At 35.6% G+C, this 26183-nt stretch overlaps 2 protein-coding genes across 3 annotated transcripts; both read right to left on the minus strand.

Moving 5' to 3' along the window:
- Positions 1 to 7812, minus strand: LOC124446345 (protein boule-like). The gene is made up of 10 exons (XM_046997190.1): positions 7413 to 7812; positions 7172 to 7219; positions 6998 to 7092; positions 4904 to 4958; positions 3673 to 3729; positions 2014 to 2083; positions 1804 to 1886; positions 869 to 907; positions 640 to 670; positions 1 to 251 (listed from the first exon to the last, which is right to left on the minus strand). Exons 1-9 carry the CDS (start codon positions 7449 to 7451, stop codon positions 653 to 655), a joined length of 504 nt encoding a protein of 167 aa, XP_046853146.1. The 5' UTR covers positions 7452 to 7812; the 3' UTR covers positions 1 to 251; positions 640 to 652.
- Positions 7813 to 8588: 776 nt separating this feature from the next.
- On the minus strand, positions 8589 to 25943 carry LOC124446753 (importin-9-like). Of its 2 annotated transcripts, XM_046997631.1 has the most exons (29): positions 25801 to 25943; positions 24929 to 24990; positions 24750 to 24836; positions 24080 to 24151; positions 23381 to 23599; positions 22921 to 23001; positions 22550 to 22666; positions 21136 to 21295; positions 20075 to 20223; positions 19308 to 19406; positions 18813 to 18919; positions 17924 to 18066; positions 17051 to 17129; positions 16685 to 16765; positions 15938 to 16085; positions 15205 to 15283; positions 14716 to 14783; positions 14483 to 14563; positions 13881 to 14009; positions 13580 to 13638; positions 12815 to 12941; positions 12631 to 12720; positions 12294 to 12460; positions 12095 to 12198; positions 11069 to 11098; positions 10760 to 10872; positions 9645 to 9735; positions 9483 to 9571; positions 8589 to 8804 (listed from the first exon to the last, which is right to left on the minus strand). In XM_046997631.1, exons 1-29 carry the CDS (start codon positions 25934 to 25936, stop codon positions 8691 to 8693), a joined length of 3081 nt encoding a protein of 1026 aa, XP_046853587.1. In that variant the 5' UTR covers positions 25937 to 25943; the 3' UTR covers positions 8589 to 8690. The 2 variants fall into 2 exon arrangements, 1 of the variants encoding a protein (XP_046853587.1); XR_006948522.1 differs by lacking the exons at positions 8589 to 8804; positions 9483 to 9571; positions 9645 to 9735 and having other exon boundaries at positions 10786 to 10872; positions 12299 to 12460.
- Positions 25944 to 26183: the final 240 nt, after the last annotated feature.

The following is a 26183-nucleotide window of genomic DNA, read 5'->3' on the forward strand; positions in this document are numbered from 1 at the left end:
AAGTCACACATCGCGTAAAGTGTATATTTAAGCACTTCTACAGCTTTTTAGAAGTTCATTTTACATTCTCTATGCAAGCTCAGTCGCAATTTAATCCACACACATAAATATACATCACACATAAGATCAATAACTTAGCAGAATAAAACGATAATGGTGTAAAAATTGGCAAGTCACACGCTTTTACATAAAAAAGATGAAAATTCATTTCCTTTTAAGAGATAGATATATTCTGCATCATAATGGTAAATCTGAAAAACGTAAAAATGGCATTAAGCATTGTGTTTAAAGAACATTTCTAAAATAACAGACCACCGAAGTAACTACAATTTTATACAATGACTTTAAAAAGTTTACACAGTAGTGACATGTGGCAGGAATTGTGACGAAAGAAATAAAATATAGCTATAGTCTGGCAGTAGCTAGAATTGAACAATGCAAGGAATGCGGTTCGTAGCCTCACTATAATAAGTCATCCAGTGAAAGTGTCAAATTTGCTTTTCCAAATTTTTTTTGATTTAATTGGTAGATGCTTCATTTTAGTTTGAAGGTAATGTCAAATTGTGTACAATCTACAGACAACAATATGTTGAATGCACGCGTAAATTGGCTAGAGAACGAGTCAGACGGGAAACATACCTTTTGTAAAATTTTAAAAACTTGTCCATGGCTGTTTAAAAAGAGAAATCGTAATAAAATTCATTTGCTTGAAGTGAACATTTAAAATTTTCTCAGGCACCAAAAGATTTTGTATGTTTAATGCCCCTCACTCCCTTCTTTTAACACCGATTTAAAGAAAAAAGTTAAAATTAAATGGTGAATGCAAAGGAATTGATATTTATGGTCAATTAACGACAAGTTACATTACCTGATAATACACAGCGGGAACGTATACAACATTTTGATACTAAAATGATAAATAAATTAAAATGTGAAACAGACTCCTCAAAACAATTAGTGAAAAGGGTAATTTGCACGTTATGTATTAACGTTTGTGCTAGAGAGGTCGCAATTTTTTTGGGGAAGTCTTGTGGACGACTACAACTGATTGTTACCAAAGCAATCTTGTAAAATAAACATGGATAAAGTTGTTGCAATGCAATTGGCATAATAATTGAATTTAATAAAGATGAATCTGAATGGCAGCAGAAAAAGCTGAAATGCAAAGTACTATAGTTTGGCGCAATTAAAATAACGTGACTATGGTTACAAAGAGTAGAGTATGCCGAGTTCCTACATTTATTTTAGTTTTAGAACATTTGAGTTTCTTTTAAGGTGCAAAGCATGGGCATTTCACTCGGTGAGTCATGAAGACCCAGGTTGTCCTGTTTCTGAAAACAGAATGGAAGTAACAGGTGAGAGGCCGTTTTTGAAACAGGGCAAACAAGACAAAAATAATGGCAATTAGCTAAGGACAACAACAAATCGGAAGTAATTTCTCGATTCGAACGAATTTCATGACCATTTCTTGCAAAAAATAAGAGAACCTGTTTCTTTCCGACATCTTTTATTTTTGGTGATGTAAAGGTGTTACTGCCGAAAGATGTATATAATAGAAAAATTAAGCCATGAGTTTTCCAAATCCTTGTCTTCACAGCATACTTGTATCGTTGGGGCGCTAAATTCTCATATGATGGCAGGTTTTACACGTCTAATTAAACTAAATATGGTATTTGAAGCCAGCAGAAATATGGCTTCAACTCCCCCCTCCCCCAATCCAAACAGCCTGGGTTTGAGTGCCACTGCTGTCAGAATCCCTAAATTTGATGAAAAATACAGTAAAAAGAAATTTTTAAAACTTACAGCCAATGCGTAATGATAATTTTGATATTCAGCAGCTGTAGGCGGCCATAAGTATGTATAGTACATGTTGTCTGCATGGTTTACTGAAATAAGGAATACAGCAGCAAATTAATAATGCTTGAATAATCAGGCTAAAATTGAAAATAGGCATAGTCACCCCTTCCTTCTCACAAACAAAACACACACGTAAATATAGCTAATACAATTTACCTTTAGGCTGAGAGTTTAGAAATTTCAATTTGAAATTTTCTTTCTTTTCATCCTCGAATTGACCTTGGCCCTTACAAGTTTAATGAAAACAAGTTAACAAAGCAAGACGTATTTTAAATTATCTCAAAAATTTGTATTACAGTTTCAAGGTAAATTATAATTGCATGCAGGCACAAACTGCAACAATGCAGGATGGACATGCATGTTTTTTTTTTTATTTCAAAACAAACGTTTAATTTGCAAATTCTCGTCGATTGATTGACTGAATCTATTTGGCCCATAACAGTTTGCTAATGTAAAAACAGCTATAGACCAATCACCGTACACATTTTGTTGTTTTTATTTTATAATTATTTATGTTGCTCATTCGCGTTAAGTCTGGGTATTTTATATTGAAGAAGCTTTTCTACTATCTAACTTTCTCAACGGCAATTACCACAACGCAAACAATAACATTTCATAAATATCATAAATTTTTTCACAACAGCAATTGAAACAAATGCGACGATCAGGTCCGCAGAAAGATTATTAACGGGGGGTGGGGGCTCGTAATCATATACGCGTGGTATGCTGTAATAAGTTCCATTGAAATCATTATTTTTGACCGATTATAACATGCACATATAAATATGTCCCCCCACCGATTTATCGATTTTCGTACTTCCATGGCATGTCCATGGCGACTATACATGAGTTCCATTGAGCTCAATATAGCAAATAGTATGCCTAATCAGTCCGCTTCCGTTCAACCATGGATTTTACGGTAAATACACAAAAATAGAACAGTCACATCATACTTAAAAGTATTGCTCAGTTGGGCAATTGTTTTGTTTTCACCATGAAATTCAGACCTCGACTGACAATGCCAAAAAACGATTCATACAAGATTGCATTCATTGTAATCATCTATTTTCTTGAAATCATTCTCATTATTAGCCATAACTAGTCGCATGCAACTAGCAATGCAACCCGAAATGGGTCATTCTCCCGTCACGTTTTTGACATTACATCTTAACTCTGTTGTTTTTGGTTTAAAACAATCATTAAGATCTTACATAGGATATATATTGTGTCCTGAGGTAACATCGTAAAAAGATATGCTGTTAGAGCTTTGCCTAAGGCAAAGTGAGTGGTGGGTGACCTACAAAAACTGACGTTTTCTGAGGCCTTTATGGCACACACAAGGCAGTAAACATTCTGATATAACAAAGTAATGACAATACATAAAATACTACATCAAATAATCTCGATTTTAACTGAAATTGACATATTATAACACATCATAATGGTCTTTTAAATAAAACATTTCCATGGAAACTCAATTTCAAAGAATTGCGCAAATCTTCAGCATCGATAATTGGAGGGGCAGTATTTCAATATTCATGATATAATCCGCAGAAAACAATCGATTTCGAAAGAACTTAATACGAAAAAAACATGAATATATAAAAATTGCCCCCTCCCTCCCAATTATCTATCTGGCTACGCCACTGCTAATCTTGATTTTGATTTATAATCACGAGAGCTATATCAGGTGAATGAGGATGTGCTAGATCAAAAGAAAGGTTCTTGGGAAAACAACAAGGCATATATATGTTTAAGACAACAGCATGCACACATTGAGAGAAAGATTGAGGTGGGGAAGAACGCCTTTTGTACCTTTCTTCTAACGGCAGTTCGAACTCGCAGTGTTTTCCCCTCATACTCAATGGAGCCCTGCAAACAAAAAATACAGCAAACGATGGAGCATCATCAAAAAGTCTGAGATGTTAGCAGAAATTTTTGGGCAAAATAACTTTACGAGTGGGTGAACACCACAGTCCGGTTTTGCGAGAAACAAATTCTCTATGCCATTGGCTGGAAGTTCGTGTTGCTTACTGCCACCTAGCAGCAAAACACACTGCCACATAGCAGCAAAAAGAGAATCAGGTAAGTAGCCAGAACGATGGGGTGGCCCATATTCATATATGCATGACATGCCGTATTAATTTCTTTTGAAATCCATCGTTCTTCTACGGATGGTAAAATGAATATATGGAAATATGCCCCCAACAAATTATCGTTCTGGCTACGTGCTTGAATTAGCTTTCTTTGGGCCGTGTTGATGGAAAGATTGGGACTAGTTAAAGAATGCTTGTCAACCAAGATGCATTGCGCGTTAATCTCGAGAAAATGGCGGATTCTGTTATTGTACGTAGTCCTCTGGTCCACGCAAGCAACTTAGTTTAGACAAACGAAAATAATGCAAAATAGAGTTTTCAATGAATGCTTTTTCTTGCTAACATTTCGTATAAATTAGACTACGTAGTGACGAAATTGAATTCACTGTGCGGCAAGCTCAAAAAGTAACGATATAAACACAAACAAAAGCACGCAATGCATCTTGGTTGATACATATTCTTTAAATTGCTGGCTTCATATTTTGGCGGGAGGTAGCCTTCAGTTATACTCAGTTTAATAGAAAAAAAAACAATTAGTGATAACCTATGTGCAACAAACCGTGTATTGAGAGATTTTCAATGCAATAATATTTAATAATAGAGCAAAAATATTTAACAATAGTGAAAAAATCTTTGACAAGCATGCAAAAATCTGTAATCAACAGTGCAAAAAATCTGGAACGACCGTGAAAAAATCTATAACGACCGAGCATTAAGAACAAGGCAAAAACCTTTTACAACAGTTCAAAACTCTATAAAATGCAAAAATGCGTGGCAGCAGTACAAAAATTTGAAACGAAAGTTCCAAATTCTGTAAATAACAATGCCAAAATCTCCAACAAAATGCCTCGTTCATTACCTGCTATGCTGTTATGATTGATGGTATAGGTGGCTATATTTCTCTAGCATTTCAACGGCTTAATATACACGATTAGTCTTAAGAAAAATACCTGTTTGATTAGTTCTTGACAAACGTCGACGTTTTCAAAGGTAACAAATCCATAACTAAAACAAAACAAAGCATTCATAGGTTCCATGAACTTGTTAAAACGTGATTGGAATGTTTTGAGGGAAAAAACAAGCTTTTGGTTACACAAGCACACGCTATGTTCTTTAAAACGTATAATGGATGAAAACAATTAAAACTGACCACACTGTTTATTTAATTATTTATTATAAACTTCACAACAGTAGCTAAAACGTTATTAGAGAGCTTTAGCAAGAGTACGACTACGAGTACGAAGTTTGACCGTGTAAGGGAATGGCACGAGGAAGTTTTTTGTCTTTGTCGCTTCGTCAAAACAGTGTTGCCAGATTGTGAACAAAGCTCACAGATTTGTGAACTTTTTGCCCTCTGCATGAACATTTCATGAACATTAAAAGTTTGTGAACTTTTTGTGAACTTTTCTAAATTTTATGCATTTTTCTATTTTCATCATTTTCACAAAGAATGTATAGACAAATCATAGTTCATTGAAAAGAAGATCTTCATCGCTCGACAGTTCCTTCAAAACAACGACGATTTTAAGATAATCCGATGTTTTCCGAATACTTCCGACAGTTTTCGAAAATTCCCGAGGTTTCCGTAAATTTCCGAAATAATCCGTTAGCTTCAAACCCTAAAAATTAGATGTAATATGAACTTTTTGCCATTTTTGTGAACATTTGACGCAAGCGAGCATGAATATTTTAAAATTTCATCTGGCAACACTGCGTCAAAATTTAGTTTTAGCTATAAACAACAGAACGAGCATTTTTATGGTGAAAAACACCGACGTTTGCGAAGCAGCTACGGATCCATTTGTCAATAATGATACAACTAATCGGTAATACTGATTTTGTGAGAACATAGGACTCTTTAGAATGAAAAATATTCACTATTCTAAATTTTATGTACGATATATTTATGCTATTTTATTGTTTGTAAACTGTTCACTTTGCGTACGAAATACGTGAAAGTTTTCAAGGTCATATTTTCCTTTTAAATGTACAAATGCGCTCAAAAAAGGTTTTAAAGTAAAGTCTAGATGCTCGAAAATAGTACTGTAAACTAATTTCTTACAAAATGAAAAAATATACCTACTTTCTCTGCTTAACAAATTATCGTAGTCGCGACTACTAATTATTTACAAAACATCTTAGATTGATGACGGCTACGTGTTGCTGTTGTCGCAACAATGTTTTCGCGCCAAAATGACGTAAATTCGTACTCGTAGTCTTTGCCAAAGCTCTCTATTTTGTGCAGCTAAACGTAAACGATTTGTCAATGTTCAGGAAACATGAGAAAACATCTGTATCATTCTTTGAATTTTTTGTAGCCTGCTACTTTTTTGTGACTTTCGTCTTTTCTTCTCGATTTTTAAGCTCTTTGATTTTGAAAAGTTGTTCATAGCTGCCAGAGATACATTGTGCGAAAGTGAATGGTAGGATAATTCGAAAATTTTAGTTGAACGACAAGGAATTTAACCGTTCGAATTGTAAAAGCTATTTATTTTATGGATATAATACAGCAAAACAACTTTCGAGCATCACTTTGCGTGGTCCACACAGAGTGAATGGGCAAGTAGGCTTGTGGCTTAAATAAAAATACAAGAAAAACAGAAATATCGCATGCTTGGTTGACTGTGTTTGTTATAAATCTTTTTTCTTTGCTCGTGTGTCATTCATCAAGTCCTTTCTTTAAGTAAGATCAAAGATGCCGGTAATTGTCTGATGTTTTTAATCGTAAACAAAACCAAACCACACCGAAATAATCATGAGAAGGGATACATCAGTAACTGAAGGTCTTATAGGCCGTTTAAGGCAATACTAGTTCGCCTTGTATACAAGGTTTTCCCAAAGAACTTGGAATTATCCTGTAAATAATCACTCGAGTAACCAAACAAACCATAGGCAGTTTGCACAAAATAAGCCGAAAAGATATCATCTATAATTCACACTAATTTAACTTCAACTACAGCGTTTTCTGTTGGTAGAGCTCTCTGAGCACATCGCACGCCGAGGTATAATTAACTTCGATAGCAAAAAAAGCCAGAAATAATCACCCTTTAGACAATCCAGTTTTTCTATCGCAAACAATCCGTACATCATTTACTGGACCAATCTCTGAGAAAAATTTTTCTAACTGCAGCTCCGTAAACTTAAAAAAAAGAAAGAGCAAATTACTGGGCAAATGAAGTTGTTGAGGAGAAGGTAAGAAAATTTTAATTTCACGTTACCTTACGATCTAGGCCCCCGAGAAAAACTCGGTTTGGAAATATTTCCTCCTGCATAAAAACAAATGAATAAAGCAATCACTTTGCCGGTATACATACATATATAAAAATAAACATACAGATGTCCAAGCAGATAAGGGGAAATTAGTAAACACACACTATAATATCAAAAGGTTCTATCTGGCAAGCACACTTGCCATGTACACGCTTTTACACATATTAAAAGCGCTAAAAACACACTTGCCTCAGGTTGAAGGCCTTCGAAGGCTGGTTCCATCATCATTTTATTTGAAAATTAAGTTAAAAACCCCCCAAAAATTCGGTCTGCTCAACCTGGTAATAGAGAACGAAAGAGATGATAGTATGCTCAGTTGGATTTCACAGAATGGACACAATGGGTGTTGTCATTGGATCTGACCAATAGGAGCAAAGAACAATTCCCTCGCGCTCATTTCGGATATTCAAATTTTACTTGCAACCCAAAGCAATCGTCATAAAACTGATTTTACTTACAGAACAAAATTTCACCTTACCTTAATAGGATACTATAATTCATAGGACAATTGTTAAGCATGACTGAAGTGCGTCGATTTAAGTAACTATTACACGGTGAATAATTCAGTTCACGATCAAGAAATCCTTTGATATGGATGGACAATTCATACTTCCAAAAGACAATTTGGGTTCTTTGGTTTAAAGGTATAGGACATCTCAACGACTGCACTAGTAGAAGCCAAAGCAAGCAAAAATCCTCCCAAGAATGTAATGGTTCAACGCCGACTAAACGTCCATCACAAACTGCGTAAACAAGACGATTACATGCTCAGGGGAATTGAATTAAAAATGGTTTTGCGTTTCGCCGGCGTCTTAAGTAGCAATTTATTTTAGGTATTGCCACTGACTTCAATTCGAAAAACAAGATCGGCGTGTGGTAAACGAAGACTGAACTGAACGACCTGATGTCAACAATGTTATTAGTAATGAAAAGTGGCTAAATAGCAAATAAATGGCTTTCAATGGTTTCTTTGCTTTGAACAAAGAAATAGTACCTATCTTCTTGGCGTTTTCACAATGTGACTCTTACGGCCTCGAAAAAGCGACATTTTAGCCAACTTCAGTATGCTCAAATCAAGTTTCTCATGTTTACAGCAAACTTCTCCGTTTGTAAAAGCATCAAACGCCAAGCAAAAAACTGCCAATAGTCCGCATTTTACTAGCCAGTCCAAGGCACTATCGCCATAGTTCGTGTTTCGGGGTAGTAAATATCTTCAAACTCACCTCACCAGATATTTGCTATGTAATGATTGCTTGCGCAACTGGAAGTCAAACTCAAGGATTGAGCAAAGAATGGGCACAATTTCAATGAATTTAGCATGAACTGTGAAACTAGTATTCTTGAAGCAACGTATGCACACGACGCTTAGCCAGCTAAAATATATTTTTTGTATAAATATATACTTCTTCTTGAACATATAAATACACTACACGTACAACAACAGTAAAATTCTACTGTTACGTACACCTACATCTGTAAAATTCTTGCCAACGTCTGCTTTTCGTGCGAATTCAGTCCATTATTGAATGAAGTAAACGTAGGATGTCTGGAGAATGCAACTAAATACTCCACTAGATAGTTCTAAAATAAAAAATGTATTGACTCGCCACAATATGCACAACATTTTAGTGAACTAATTTTCATGAACTAATATTACACTATAACATGTGACTCTGATCCTACATAAAGTCAGGCAAGGTGTGAGAGCTCTCATCTCGTACAGATGCCATGTGCTAGCTACTAATCATTGTCTTCAATTATAGTGCAATCCTGTTTTCTGTAAGCACATCGCTATACACATAGAATAAGGTAGACTGGCTTGAAATGAACTCCCTCTACGTGAATATTGAATGAGTCCCATTAATAATTTCTTTTAGACATTTTATGTCGATTGTTCGTACACGCAGGCCATATACAAAAGTTGAACGGACCGAGTACGCTGAACACAATATAAGATAGTTTTAAACAAATTTAATTCGTGTGTTTATTCGTATATTCAATAATCTCCGACTGATTTCTTTTCAAAGTAATTCACTTACAAAAGAAATTAGTCGGGCACAACTGAATACATGAATAAACACCCTTCCCCGTCAATTAACGGTCTGGAGACGGCTCTGGCTCTCGTTCCCACTTAAAATCAATAGTTTCAAGTTTAACGCTCAAACAAAACACTTTAAACTAAAGAAACTTGAAAGATCCACCCGGTTAGCTAAACAGAGCTTGGTATATCTTATCGCAACAGAATTCAATCTACCAAACCTGAATATCCATACTGTATATCGGATCTTCTAAAACATCAGGATCATCTTCAACCTCTTCGACAGGAAAATCAAACATAAAATCAAATCCTGAAGAAAAAAAACACGTTTACAATTCACATATACTTAACGCAAGCGTTCTATGGGACAGTATCGGAGCAACCTGGAAAATCGGAAGCAGGAGCAAAAGAAGAGCCAACTATATTTTTCAGATCTCCACATTCACTGATCTCATCCTCGTCATCCCAATCCTCCTTCCAAAAAATAATAAAAATATTATGTTCACAAAGAGCCTCTCGATGGGCGAGTTTCCAATCCGACAAAGGTATGATTAATTAATTTAATTTCGTACATTTAGGGGCTGTTCACATGAGCCCGGTAAACGGGATTCAGCGAGGCGTTAAATCATTTTGGCAAATTGCAAAGATTAAATATTTCACAACAAAAAACTTATTTGAGCAATTTTTCTATGTTCTAACTTTACAAATTCACAAAACCTTTAAATGAAATCAAATAATTTAGCCTGATTTGAAAATTACAACTAAAATGATTTATGACGCTTAAAAAAGGTTGTAAGTTTTGCGTTGAAGTTTTTGCTCCTTTCAATGACTGAAAATCATTTCACGCCTCGCTGAATCCCGGTTACCGGTCTCCTGTGAACAGCTCCTAAAGCGTAGGGAACATAAGAATGATAAAGTTCACTTTGATCCCTTGTGTTATTATTTTTGTTGTGTGAACGAAACATTTTTTCGACATGACAGCATCCGCGACAGCATCACAATCACATGAACATAACGACAAAAGGAAAAAAGCGGATTATTTCCATACGTCGTTATGTTTATATCATTGGGTAATAGGTGTAATGTTACCGTCATTATGTCATTAGTGTGAACCAACTTTATTTGCTAATTTTGCTTAAGCGAATTGTTTTCAGAAGAACTCGGTTGGGCACAACTGAACATATATTTATAACCTCCCTCTAATTAACGTTATAAGTGCGGCTTAGGCCCCGTTTACACTATGCCGGATTGCTTTCGTTACAGGTTGAACATTCTTATAGACTAAATCTATCAGCTTAATAAGCTTTTACTCCGAACAGTTACGCCTTTATATCAAATGAAGATGTCGTGATCAGCGAATCCGGTATAGTGTAAACGCAGCCTTAGCATTTACCAAAGAGCGAAACAATTATTTAGGTGTGAACAATAACAATTGTCAGCGACGTATATAATAATCAGGCTAAAAACATTGATCACGTCATCTGTCAATGTCACCTACATCATCCGTGATTTCCTCGATTTCATCCGTGCTTTGATTCATATTTGATAGCTCGTCGATTAGGAGTTTGAAAAACTTCACAGGAGCTTGAATATGTGTCCAATGCTCCGGTTCTGAACGAAAAATTGCCATGCAAGTCACACAACAAACAACGTTCAAAAGCGACAAATGAAAGAGAAAAAAATAATTAAGTCTCAAATGAGAGACTTAGCTTGTCTTAAATTTTCAAATTAAATTAATGCATGCAAAACTGTAATATTTGACAATCTAGACCACAAACGCTAACACGCCCAAACTGAGAACACTTACGTTTTGCAGCCTTTGATCTTGTTCGAATTTCTTTAGAAGCGAAAAGAAAAACAAAACTTTGCTAAGGAAGTAAGTTACGTAACAAATTCGGGGCAGGCACTTGATGAAATAGTGGCTGGGAGAGGGGAGGGGAGATAAGTCAAAAGATGATTTGAAATTTTGAACGAAGGGACTCAATGAATAATTTATTTAACTAATTCACATTTAATAAATACGACAAGTTTTTTTTTAAATAAACATGTTTCGACATCTCACGATGCCATCTTTAGTATAATAGAGAATATTATGCGTATGATAAATTTATATAACATATGATAGAGTGATATAATTTATACAATTATGAGCAGATTATATATATATATATATAATATATACATACTGTACATATTGCTATTATATAAATTTATTATATTCAAAATATTCTTTATTATACAGAAGATGGCATCATAAGATGTTGAAACATGTTTATTTAAAAAAAAACTTGTCTTCTTTATTAAATGCGCATTTTCAATAGTACTTTTACGCAGTTATTTAAATAACTCAAGTTGATCTGGTTGGAGCAACCTCCCTCTTCACCACGTTCGTTTATGCCCGATTCAGACGCAGCACAAAACTTTAAAGCGCACACATAACTGACGACGAGGATCAATATATACCTCTCAAAACCAAACACAAGGAAGTTCTTTTATCACAATTGGATTTTATCAGACGCCGTTAGATTTCGCACTTTTCCGAATAAAAAATCTCATTTACATTCGCAAGTGTTGTTTATGTTATTGAGTATTTACAAAAATTTCAGACCGGAAATCAGTCGTGGGCATTTCTGCGCACGAGCAGTACCATAAAAGTCATAAATTTCGCAAGGTCATACATTTCGCGTGACATATTTCTCCCAACGACGTTAAAATGCAGAAGGAAACATTCAACGTCCAAAGGAAACCAAGATTCTCAAATCCAGTTTTGCAAGAACGTGCAGCAGAACAGATCGATGTTAATCGTTGCAAAACATAATTAAAATACAGTCACCTGTTTCAAGTTCAACATGTCTATCGCCTTTCACGATTATATCACTAAGCCTCCTGTCGCCGCTATTCACAAAATGCTCCAGCATTTTACATAATGCTAAAATCCTATTAATGATAAAAACATCGAAAAGTAAAAAAAAGACTTTTTAAGAAATACAATTAATTGAAATTGTAGATAGTTTGGCTTTCATCACACATACCTAACCTTAGAGTCAAAAGCACCGTGAAATTCCTGCTGTCTGTTACACCAAATATTTATAATAAAATCAAGAGCAGACTTTCCTGACGGATCGGGCACGTTTGATAAAAAGTTTAGGGTATCTTCAAGACGATGATACATCAGGCTTATGAACACCATCATTAATGACTGATTGAAAAGAAAAACGAGACCTGTATTCAACGAGTGCAAAGCTTTCTGGGATTGCGCCATGGGAAAGAGATAACTGACAACATAGACGGTTTGGTTCAATCGGGAAAGTTTAAAGTTTGAAAAAAATTGTGGCATTTATTATTAAATACTAATGACGAATGAGATACCTGAATAACTGTCAATGTCTGTGTGTTTTGCAATTTACTAAGACTCTCCCGCAAGATAGTATCCAACTTTTCTCCCAAATTATTTCCCACCTAAACAGTGAAAAACGTAAATCAATAACAATAGACTATACGGGATACTACAATCTTCAGTGTATTTTGAGCATTGAAGAAACTTGTAATATACCTTTTTTACAAGAATAATTATCAGTTTTCCGACAAAAACTGAAGCATATTCTGAAATACCGGGATGCAGTATATGTGAAATTACACGTATAACATATGTCAAGCCGTTATTTGATGAGCTGTCCTGCCTACAGCAAGGAAACAATTGACGGTCAATGTATGTTGATTTAACTGACTATAGACATCACAACAGGTCAAACGTCTGCTCATATCAGAGTTACATTGCGCCAAAACCCTCATCTTAGATGACCCTTCCCTTAAAGTTCTTAGACTTTCTGTAAATGAGGCTTGAAAAGGTCAGTGAATAAGAGGCCGCGGGCCGTATTAAAAACATGGCAGACTGAAAATTTTTTCAACCACCATGTCAAAAATGCAATGGCAGTTAAATTCTGTTGTGAATAATGTACTAGATTTTGGGGGGTTCGCATGCGTCATTAAATGTTCAGTTGGGTGGAAAATGCGTGTGTGCACCTTCAAATTCAACAACCAATAAAGTTAACACGTGATAAAAAGGAGATTATAGTGCGTTTTCACCTGACGTTGGAGCCGCGATTTTAGGGTACCAATTGAGAAAAATTTTAAAGCAGTTATTTTGCTTGGTACACCAATATGACCGCTTTCTCTATTGTTTAGCAGATTCCTGGGAACGAGTGAAAACGCTCTATGAACTTACAGTTTTTATTTAATTGCAGAAGGCAACAACTCCAAAACGGAGGGAAAACTTTACAAGTTACATTGAATAACTAGATATTCAAATGCAACCTACCAGTTTAGGAGTTGTTCGGAACCTTTTGAAACAAAGGCGCGAACGCATTCACCGCCACTCTAAACAAAGAAAAAAACCATACGAGACGAATTACGATAAAGTTGGTGGATAGCTGAGAAAATAAGATTAAAAACTTGATAAAGTGTAACATGAAGTAATGACAATAAAAATTGCGCGAGTTGGAGGCAAACCGCAGCAAACTATCACGCATCATCATTTCCATTTTAAAGAAACGAAAGGGTTCCATTAAGGCTAAATGAAGGAAACATCTTGCCTTAAAAATATACACGTTTCAACATACCTGTAAAATAGCATTGTCGTCTGAACGTAAAATAAATGACACCAAAACTGGAAAGACATTATTGACAAGAGCGTTTGACAAACCACTAGCACTACCTCGAATTATGTGACATAAAATATCCATGGCGACCTATTTAATAAAAATTTACATAATAAGAAACTTATTTAGCGAATTTTGGGTGAACAAGAATAATTTTCGGTAAATGAGGAAATAGGCTCTAGAGTAAGTTGGATGAACGATTCTATTGAGATTATTAGGAGGAGGGGTTGAAATTGAGACTGTTGAGTTGATTGGGTGAATGATGAAGAATAAGACTATTGATATGATTGGGTTGATAAGAATGAGACTACTGAGATGATAGGGTGAATGAAGAATGAAACTACTGAGATGATTGGGTTGATGATGAAGAATAAGACAACGGAGATGATTGGGTTGATAAAGAATGAGACTACGGAGATGATTGGGTGGATGATAAAGAATAAGACTACTGAGTTGATTGGGTGCATGAAGAACGAGATCACTGAGCTGATTGGATGAATGAGGAATGAAGTCACAGGTGCAGTCGAAACGATTACATGGAAGCCTTCATAAAAAAAACGTACTGCTCTATATCCCAAAGGAACTTTTTCATGCGGCCCATCAAGTAAATTAACCAACGTAGGAAGGAATCTTTCTTGGAGTAGCTGAAAAAAGAAAATAACTGAAGAAAGACAGACAAAAACTTATCCACGAGCATTGATAGACATAAATCTTAACACGCCATAACTTTTCTTCGTGTAATGTCGCGATAAGATCTTCCTACTGTATGCACAGGTTTCGTGAAGTTTCATTTTACCGGTAAACATGCTTCGTTGTAAGCCAACTCCTTAAAAAGACCTTCAATGATAGGATTCAGTTGGGGATCTACACAACAAAACAAAAGCGTGCATGAAAACAACAAAATGAAATGAATTTCATTTTCAAATAAAAAATTACCAAGTCACATCTTAAGCAAACACTGCCATTGACTAATCAAGGAGCGAGCCCTTATTTATGTATGATAAATGTTGATGTTGTTGTTAGTCCAGCTAAAGCTTCACAAAAAGTTAGTGGCGGAGCCCAGTATCCAGCTGGCCTAGCTCCATAACTGGGGGCAATATTGATATGTCAAAAATACGAATCTATTTTCTATCTTAGGCTAATGCAATCAAGGTCATCGTCACACGATAAAAGAAATCATATAAATTGAAATATGAATATTACCATGCTATAAGAGTTCCTCGTGTGATAAAAACATAGACATAAAGATCTATAACTGAGAAGATCCTATGGATTAAAAACATACCATTTCCATGTTTTAGGAACATAGCTACAACAAGAGGCGAAATCTTTTCTTCCCAAGCAGCTGTTATTTCTTTGTTCATCTGTATGAAAGCAAACCTTTGTATATCAAGTCGACAAATCAACTATCAAGGGATGAATATTTATTGTTTTTTGTTTGACATAAACGTTAACATGCGACGCTCTTATTTCATACAAAAAACAACATTTGTTACAAATTGCTGACATTGTACAGGCTATTAAACTTGATACTGAAAATTAATTGCTGATTTGTTATATAAACATTTGTTGTTTTCATATTGTATAACAATACGTTTTTAGCCTTAAGCCAAAGTTCAGAATTTTGCCCATTCAAGCTAGGGGTGATTTCAGAGTTAAATATCGGCACATAACCAATATTGAAAACAACACTATCTCGCTCAATTCTTGCTGCGAACGCTATTCAAGATAGAATATTAAAGGTGTCCAGGAGTAAGATCCTTTATTATTTTATAATTTACCCAACCGACACTCAAACGTTACAAAATTTACGATAAAGACAATGGCTTCTGAAATTTTTGTGATCTTGGCAAAATGACTAATTAATTTTATAATAATTTTATAACTATTTACTTAGCCTGCATTGAAAAAATTACATTCACTCCCGGAAAGTTTACACTGAGTATGACTCGTTTCCATGGAAACTTTGCACCAATAAAAAGACGGCAAGATAATCTTACACAATACTTTATACTTACACCAAGTATGATCCACAAAGTTTCGAGAACTAACGAAAGAACATCCTCTCTGAATTGGGTGGACATATTAATTAAACTGTTGATTGCGTCGGGTAAATAAGAATTGAACAATGCTGCGTTGCCACTCGACTTCAATCGATCGCAGAACCTACAGAATAAATTAAGTTATCCCTGCATGTGTCTTTGCTTTTACAGGACAACGGGTTATCTGAGACATGAAAAGCAGCCTTTCGAATGATTCCCAAGTCGCCTTGAAAATAAGACGTTCATTTGCTTGAAAAATTCTGGAGCATACATGGATTTTAACTGTCGCTATAGTCGATCATAAAAGTCAACTGTCACTTGCTTTATATTTAGTTGCGTGAGTAAGTTTTGGTAGCTTATCCATCATTCCCTTTTTTCTGTCTCTAAACTTTAGGAATCCAAGAAAGATGTCGAAATTTCATAATAGCTACACAACAACTGAATGCAAACCATTCAATTGTTATAAAGCCATATGTTTTGTGTTTGTGGTTTGTGGCTGAATCATCAAAATTTCATCTTCTTTCTGCATTGAATTCTATTTGTTAATATTTGTGCCTGCCGTTGTTTCTCTTATTTTGAAACTATTAGCTATAATATACTTCTTTGTCGCACTATTTGAATCGCAAATCAAGAAACCCCAAACACTGTCGTGAGTCGAGACATGTGTCGGTTTATCAAAAGAAAAGCCAAAGACGACACTCACTCCCTTTTTTGGACATTTACCCATATGTAGCTCGAGCAGCTCCAATACGAATAGCAGGAACTTGAGTTTCACGAAGACCGTTCACCGCCCCTTCCAAGAATCTAAAAGAACAAATATCAAAACCCGCTGACCAAGAAGATCGCAAGTAGTATCAAGTCATGGTATGCCAAACTTGGTTTGAGTTTGTTTTCGCTTTCCTTTAATCAAACTGGCTTTATGGAAATTTCAAGCTTTATTAGAGTGGCTGCCTGCCATAGAAAGCGCTAAATTTGACTCAAACTATGTACAAAAAGTCACCCCAAGGCATCAGTCGAAAGATTTCGGATTTTCTTTAGGAAACACGACTGAAAATAACAGAAATTTTCAAACTTTTCATACTACTGTACCTTGCCAACAACTCAGGTGTCATCTCGCAAGTGAAACGACTACTGAACCATAACGCACGACCAATAAGAAACGGCGATGCTGCAAAATAAGCAAACACAGTTGACAAGGAACAAAGAACAATCAGCTTCAATATTATTTTCATTTATAAAATGATGACATTAATGTCATACATAATACTGTGTTCGTAAATGGTTCTGTGTATGATTAAATAGTTCTAAATTTTAAATAGTCAACTCATAAAACAAACGATTCATATAAGTCGATGATAAACTTGTTCACTCTCAATTGGCTCAGATATGTTCTCGAACGTTAAACTATCATAGCAGTCAAAATTTATACACCAAATGACCTTTTCGTGCATTTTGCATCTTTCTAGTGCCTAGGGCTGGTCAACTCTTACGAAGACGCTGGACAATCTAAATGTGCAAGTGTGTGAATGGGTTGATGTGTGTGTGGGTGGGAGTGTCGGAAAGTGGGTGGGTTGCTATGTGGATGGGTTAGTGTGTGGGTGGGTTGATGTGTGAGTGGGTTAGCGTGTAGGTGGGCTGGTTTGTAGGTGGGTTGGTGTGTAGGTGTACTGGTTTGTAGGTGGGTTGGTGTGTAGGTGGGTTCATGTGTGGATAGGGTTGGTATTTGAGTGGGTTGGTGTGTGTGGGTATTTTGAGTGGGTTGGTGTGTGTGGGATATTTGAGTGGGTTGAAGTGTGAGTGTGTGTTCAGGAGAAGGCATAGTTTCTCAATCAGATTGTTTATAGACACAAGCTAACGAGAAGCTCAGCATAAGTAATATTAGACAAATGAGCTCTAAATGATCGGGTGACATCTCACATCCTGGCTTACTGCCAGTTTAGACAAGGTAGCTTTCGTAAATACCAGACGAATCGTTGAGAGCCACCAAAACAACCTCCGTCAAAAATCCTGGAACATCAAACTGTAATTCGCCGTTTAAAATCTTTTCTGATATAAGAGGTTGAACGGAACCAATAGCGAGCATACACGATTCGTCCACTTTCCACCTAAAGAAACAAAGGGGTTTATTTGGAAGTAGCGTATGAAAGCTAAGCTTTGGGCGACAGCTCATTATTGGATATTTTTACATCTCAAAACACTCAATAAGCTGTTTCATTGGTATGACTTTACTCTTTTCAAATTCACAACAACTAAGAAAGAATGTTAAATTTAGGTTTTTTCATTGTATACATAGCTAAAAGTGCGCACATTTCGAACACTTGAATTACGTATATGTAAGGCGTGAATGCGAAGCAAATACACCAATTTTTCATCATATATAGCGAATGACTGGCGAGATGCAAACACGAGCAAATTGTCTCGAGAAAAACAATACTTCTTATGGACGCCCTCGAGCACAAAGCTTTGATTAGAGAGGGGGTTAATACGAAAAAACTGCGCTCAAGCACAATGACACTCTCGTACACATAGCCTTTACTTAGAGAGGTAAAATTGTGAGAAAATTGCGCTCCAAGAAAACAATGTTGCGTGTGTATATTCTCGTACAAATAACCTTTGACTATCTAAAGTTGCACAACAAGGAGAAAATAGCGCTCTAGATGATGTGCGTGAAATGCTTTACCAGAATTACGGAAAAGCTGTTTCTATGATATAATAATACATCAAATAACCATTTATGTACCAAAACATACGTTGAGCTTTAAATAAGAAGCTAACGAATTCTGCGTTCTTACATGTAATGGACGAACCATTGCAACATGCTTATTTTTTATACGCGAAACTACTTCCCTACCAAAATTGATCTCCGTTCGATTTTGCTGTTCGTGATTCGTGTAAGTGTTTGGATAACGCTTGTACCAAACATGCAGCAGTTTCATCTTTCATTTCGGATGCGAGTGTCTAAAAGTGAAAAAAGATTACGTATGAAAAAAATCATAGCCATAGCTACCTAGAAATACCACACGCAACCCTGAAAGAAATCCTTTCACCAAAAACAAACAAACTGATTCACTGATTCAGAAATGCATTTAATCTGTTTCTACACTTTATACCACCTTTCAGTGATAACACAATATCCTGGATTTGGTCATTAGCATTTATTGCGCAAAGCTGCCTCCGTCTACATAATAGTTAGAAGCCTTCAAAAACTGCACGCAAACGCTGGTAATTTACGCATGCATCAAAAACAAGTTTTACTACATTCGAAACTTCGATTATCTCATGTCGAGTGTTGCAAATTGCAAGCCGCTTTACATTGAGTTACCAATACATATACGTACACACTTACCAGTAGGAGATTCTGCGCAGAAATTCGAACTGAAAACGAGAAGGTATCGTCATCTTCGTCTTCAACAAATCTATTAGGATCTGACATCCATATGCAAGCCTACAATTTAGATAGATTGTTCAGAAAAACGTCAACGACAACGCAAAAAGAACATCTACATACAATTTATATTTCATCATTTTGAAAGACGAAAACGACTAGTGTACACAATTCTTCGTAATCAATTGTCAATACAACAACGGCTAGTTGCATTCAACACATGTGATTACATGCGATTACTTTACAAGAGAGAGATGTAGATCCTGCACGGCCATTTATACGTGAAATGGCATACAGTTGAGCACAAGTTTATGTTAACGTTCACCGCAAAAAAAAACCCAGAAGAACGCGAGTCTTCATGGGCAAATTTTCTTTTTCAAAACAAGAGGAAAAAAAACATTAAGAAAGCGAGGGGGGAGGGGAAGGAATTTACTCATACTAGTTTGTTTTTCTGTCTGCCTTTGTACCTAACATTCCGAAACCTCTCACGTTATTTGAATAGTTTACATCTTGATGCTCGATACCATTATATTGATATTATAACCCAACGATGGCGTTTTCAAGACGTTCTACGTCTTCCTGAAGTTACGTTTTCTTCACTTTTCATGTCTGACGAACTTTTATTAAAACCGTAGGAACATGTAACAACAATCTTGCGAAAGTAATCCTTTGATCACAGTCCTCCACCCCTCCATTTATTTTAAGGAGACCTGATCGACTTTGTGTACCTGATCCTCGGTGATTTCCATGTAAACAAGAAGAAAATAGAGCAACTGATCGAGGTGAGTCTTAACGACAACTTTAAATCTTGATTCAACTAATGCTTGTATGAACTCGAAGACCTGAAATACCACTGCTTCAAAGGTAAGAATTTCACCTGTGGAGAATAATTTCATGTACATTGCTGTATGGAAGAGCATAATTCATCATAAACTAAGAAGGCGGATGTATATTTTACAAATATGCATTGTGATTGTAAATCTTTGAAAATTTAGGTTGACATTGGTATAAGACAATAGTAAGACTAGCAAATAAGCTGTTCATCTTGTCGAAGTTTTATCTCATAAGATAGATTAGTTCATCGATAAGTTTTCTATAGTAGCTTTCAATGAAAGACCGGATTGTATTTGAAAGAATTTTTTGCATTCTTGTATACGTAGTTCAAAAGGTCTTTCAATGACCGTTGTCTTTAAGTTTCAAATAAATTACTGATTTTAATGTCCGATTATTACTAATTACATACTTAAGTGTTTGCATTATTGTAATTTATTGTTCCAATTCAACAATAATCAACAACGTGAACAATTAAATTATCACTTGTGAAAACCAAAACATAATGTTTTCGGATACAATGTGACGATGTTGCTGTTCAGGCCACAATGAAAATCCCTTAGCTATTCTGCACTATGGGCATTATATGAAGCAGGGGGTACAGGAGGGTATATTAAAGGGTAACTCGATTGAATAAAGGGGCTTACGTACTTCGTTGTCAGTAATAAATTATTTATAACGCCAACATTATTATCACATAAATGCTTCGAAAAACTTTCACCAGAGTGTTTCGATCGATTAAATTCGCTATTTTTGCAACAACAAAAAAATTGAAAAACATGTCAAACAAAAAAAAATTATTTGGCAACCTAACAAGTTACAACACTGTGAATGCAATACCCCTTAATCGCATCTTGTACAAGAAAAAGACAAGACAAACAAAAAAAACACCAACACGACAGATCTAAGTACAGTCAAGTACCAGTGATAAGATTTCATCAACGTTCATATAACTTACCATCCGAATCAACCGGATCATCGGCTTCTTCCATGAAATTGATTACCGTTTTATGGTAACGCTCGGCTCCATGAGTCAATATATTCCACACATGTGGTAGTACGGCACTCAATTGAGAAGCCATCTCTTTTGGAAATTTTTCAATAAGTGTAGTCAATGCCTGTGGATATGGATAAAGATGTGCCAATAATGTATTTTAAATATGAGAAATACAGCATGAAAAAATACAATTCTGTTGAAATGTATGTGGCATTCAATAGGCAATTAAATACTTAAAAAGCCAGTCAATGCTTGGAATAAATGCGAATCTCTTTATGCGTCTGATGTCGCACTGACAACATTGTAAATGCACACATTGCAGTATAAATGATGCTTGAAATTCTTACTCAATGCCCGAGCGGAATTTTATGTTACCTTTAGACTGACAGATCCGACTGTCGGAAGCTAACTTTATATGTGTTAAAGTAAATGGTTTGAACCCGGGAGTATCGTCACATGTTTGTAAATGTAGTTCATCCAGGTTGGTATAGTCCTGAGAAGGACTGTTTTTGTCTCTGAACATGACTACCGTTAAGGTTGTCGAAACGTCAGTCAACAACAACAAAAACAGTCCTTCTCAGGACTTTATGTGTGTTCATACGATCCGTTTTTTAGGATCCGACAAATCGGATCGTGTGAACGGGCCTTTATAATGACATTAATCAGTAGCGTTGCCGAGGAGGGAACTGAGGGGGACGTCCCCTCCCCAGTTATTCTAAAGACTAATTTTGAGATTAAAGGAGCAAAGTTTTTATAGTAAACAGCAATCTTGTTCATACATCTAACAAGATGCTGCCATTCTAAAAATATGTGGCTTTTAGATTATCATAAATTCTGCCGGTGAGAAATGGCGTTTTAGAGAACATAATGTCAAACATTTTTTCAGGGAGCATGCCTCAAAATCCCCATTGAAGTCTCACAAATTTGACGTTTGCATTGTCCCTCTGGTCTGAACAATCTGACGACGCCACTGCCATCAGTATAGTAAAATGCTAAACAGTCCTGTCTTTTAGTTTTTGTTCGCATTAATGGAAAAGCAATGAGTTCCCGAGAAATAAATATGGAACAATTGGGATGTCCAAAAAATGCACAATCAAATGATGGATTTGCCGACAAATAACACAACAAGCAAAGGAAGTTGCAATAGCTATAATCACATGCACCTGACGCTAATCACAAAGACATGACAAATGCACTTATTTTCTTACTTAGGTACTATGTATAATACAAAAATGCCTGAATTAGTCCCATATGTTATAAGACGATACTCGCGAGTTTTTTTTGCGAGCCAGTAAAAAAAGGAAACGAAAAAAACATGTCTAGGTATTTAATTAATATATATATTAGTTAATAAGTAGTCTCGCCATGAGAATACCTTTAGAACTTCCATTTTTAAACCACAGTCCGACGTTTCCCCGTCTGGTACAGCAAGGACTTGCGTCAAAACAGGAGGAAAGCTCTTCATGACGGGGAATAACTGTTTTCTTACCGACTGAAAATAGTTTTTAATCATTCAAAATAATTCATAAAGGCACAGCAAAAATCATCAACCATTGAAAGTAATTTTGATTAATATACGTATATCCGAAATTTTACCCACAAAAGTCGCCTTTTTAAAACGCATTTTAAAAAATTGCAGAATAATTTCATCGATAAGAAATTGACAAAAGATGTCATAAAAACAAAATTTAAACAAAATATTTTCGATACATATCAAATAATGTACTGTTTGTAAAACAAAATTACCTTAGAACAAGAGGATCCGATCAATTCAGCGAAAGTGTTAAATATACTCACGGCCCGACTTCTGGTTCGAATGTGATATTTCTTAAAAAATTGACAACATGAATATGATATAGCTATGTGTGTTCACTCTTTACTGTATAAAATGTTTCCCATATATTAATGTTAATGTGCGAAAATAGGATTTCTAAAAACAACGAAGCACAGATATAATTATTTGGAAGAGAATACTTTCTAATGCCAATTATTCCTCTACATATAATAAATTCTAACAAGATAGAACTGACGGGAAAGAATCGCTAAAGTTATAAAGAGCACTAGCCAGTAGGTAGGATTTTGAACTTTCGCATGTTGAAAAATATTTCTTCTAAAAGCGCGCCGTGCCAATTAAAAAATCATATACAAAAAATACAACAAATGAAGACACAAAAGTACGAAATTAAAGTATAAAAACATGGCTTACCACATCTTCGGTGAGTATTAGACACATCTGAGGTAGGATAATAGGAGCAACTTGGGATATCTGAGCATCGGTGACTTCACTCGAGAATTCCGTGAGCACGCGCATTGCACCATGAACAAAGTTGTGATCTTCTGATAGAAGTGCCTGCATCAAGGTGCCAAATAAGTCTGGCCAAGCTTCAGGCCAATCCCAATGTGCAATCGCTGACATCGCATACGCCTGAACAAAGTTCACACTTTCAACAAAAGAAAAACATAGGCAAATATTACCATACAGGGTTGTTGAAATGTTTGGCAAATAGCTAGTCCTTGAATATCTTCATTCTTCGGCTATTTTAATAATTTTCGAATTTCTTTTTGGTTTGAACTTATGACATTCATGGAACGGTAACGCTTCTCAAAATAAAGTGAATAGTTTGAACGAGGGAGTATTGCTACATGTGTGTGAACGTGGATCGTCCCGAAGATGACTACCGCCAAGGTTGTCGAAACATCATTGAATATCAACACCAACAGCCCTTTTCAGGACTCTACTAACCTGGACGATCTAGCTACATCTACAAACATGTAGCTTCTCAAAAATCGTGGAACAAACAACAGTTTGCGAAAAAAAAACAAAGGAAGAAACAGTGGTCTTATCTTCTTACAAAATGGATTTACAATTTATGAGTTTTACGTAACGAATCAACTATTCGCTTACCACACTCAAGCGGACCTTGCTGATTGGATCTTTTAAACCATGAGGAAGAATTTCACGAATGGCAGCCTTCGCCTGTGAGAAAAAATTAGTAAAATAATGAAACAAAACTGATTCGGTAAACATTCTGCTTCTTGAAACATTGAGTCCAAAGTCAAACAAGGACGTTGATTTGGATATGGGCCTGGTTTGACAAAGTTACCATCGAGAAAGTAATTTTTCAGGTAAATGTCGTCGTACAGTGAAAATACTTCGTTCGTAGCCGGATTTCAACTCAAATTTTCGAGAGATCTTATATACTTTCACTAATGACGTATTTTTTGTGTCTAAATAATTAACTTTGATGGAAGAAATAACATAACTAGTCTCTGAAGATGACTACCGCTAAGGATGTTAAAACGTCATTCAATACTAACACCAACAGTCCTCACGACTGTACTAACTACTTTACCAATCAACATGTACAAACATATACCAAAGAACAGTTACCCAGAGTATAATAATGGATTGTTGGTCTACGCTCATAATCAAATGGCATGAATGTAATGGCTGACTTGACAACCCCTATTCAAATTTATTATTTCTAGGCTGCTATTGTTTTCAATACAAGCATTTTTCCTAGCCTTCATACTTCACCATAACTAGCTATAATGTTGAAGTTGTGCATACATACTTTGCTGGGTGTTACAGGAGGGGTGAACTTCTCTGATATTGGCATCCAATGAGATTGAACATACTGTTTCAGGATGACAGATGCCAACTGGAAAACAATTTGTGAAATTTGAACAAAAACCAGCACACTGTTTGGATGGTTTATGGGTTATATTACATAAATATGTAATGAATACTAACTTGTCGGATAGGTAATGCACTGTTTTCATCCACAGACAACTGAGCCAGATGAATACCATAGTCTAACAAGAGGGGTTAACAAGTGTAAAATGTTATCGAAAATATAAAATGAATTTTTTAACAACTAAGCTAAGAGACAGTCGATACATGCATCTTAAGAGTCACTCTTGTTGCAACGAAAAGTCATTTTATGAAATCATGTACAATTGTGTCAAATCGATAAAATATAACAAGTTAAGAAAGACTTTGGAGATATCAAAGACCACAAAAACTTCCTGCAACTCTTGAAAAGATCATGTTAGATTGTCCATGATTATGCTGGGATACTATTGCTAGAATTTATCCCAGTCTGACATATTTAATCGCATCAAATCCCAGAAAATAGGATAAGAGCTTGTCTTTTACAGTCAAATAAATCGTGTATTACATTGTATTTTCTTTATATACTTTTCTATAATGATTTACTCATGGACTCCACACAGGTGCTAAATATTCACTTTGCTTTGCCAATATCAATATCACAATGATTTATTTCACTTTAGTTAGAACTTCTCCACCATATGGCCCGTAAATGGCTCTCACGTACACCACAGTAAAAAATACTTTGTATTATGTAAGCTGTACGTATACAAAAATGGCTCATCTCCAATAAATACTAAATGGCTCGATTCCTGTCTTGTATAATTGCGCGGCGTCTGTACGATTAAGTATATTGAAATTAATACAAAATGCACGAGTCGATAAATCAAAATTCTCAGATATCAACATCAAGAAAAAGCATTATTAATTACGATTAAATAAACACAAAAGAAACGTGCAGCAGAGCAGTATAAGCTTTTCATACTCAAAAACTCTACGGAACAGTCGACTACCTTCGGTAACTTCAAGAAGTTTCAACCTTTCTTCAGCATTCAATCTCAATTGCTGCTCAGGAGACAAAATATGAGAAAGACATTCAATAAGAGCTTCTCGAAGGGCCATATTGTCATTGCATAATTGATCCTCCATCTTGGCATCGCAAATGGCGCAAAAATTTAAAGTTTAATGACGTAATTATCATAGTTCTCATGAAGAAAAGAGCATATTATATAATTTATTTCGCCTTTTAACATTTTGCATCCAGGGCCGCCAAAGTATAACTTAAGATTTCTAAACTCGCCAGAGAAACTGTAGAGCACGCGTGGCAAGATGGCAAGCCCATGTTTGCACCATGCAGAAAAATAAATGCAATGATAAGACTAACAGCAAATGTATA

The sequence above is a fragment of the Xenia sp. Carnegie-2017 genome, unplaced genomic scaffold, assembly GCF_021976095.1.
Source record: "Xenia sp. Carnegie-2017 unplaced genomic scaffold, XeniaSp_v1 HiC_scaffold_22, whole genome shotgun sequence".
Taxonomy (NCBI): Eukaryota; Metazoa; Cnidaria; class Anthozoa; order Malacalcyonacea; family Xeniidae; genus Xenia; species Xenia sp. Carnegie-2017.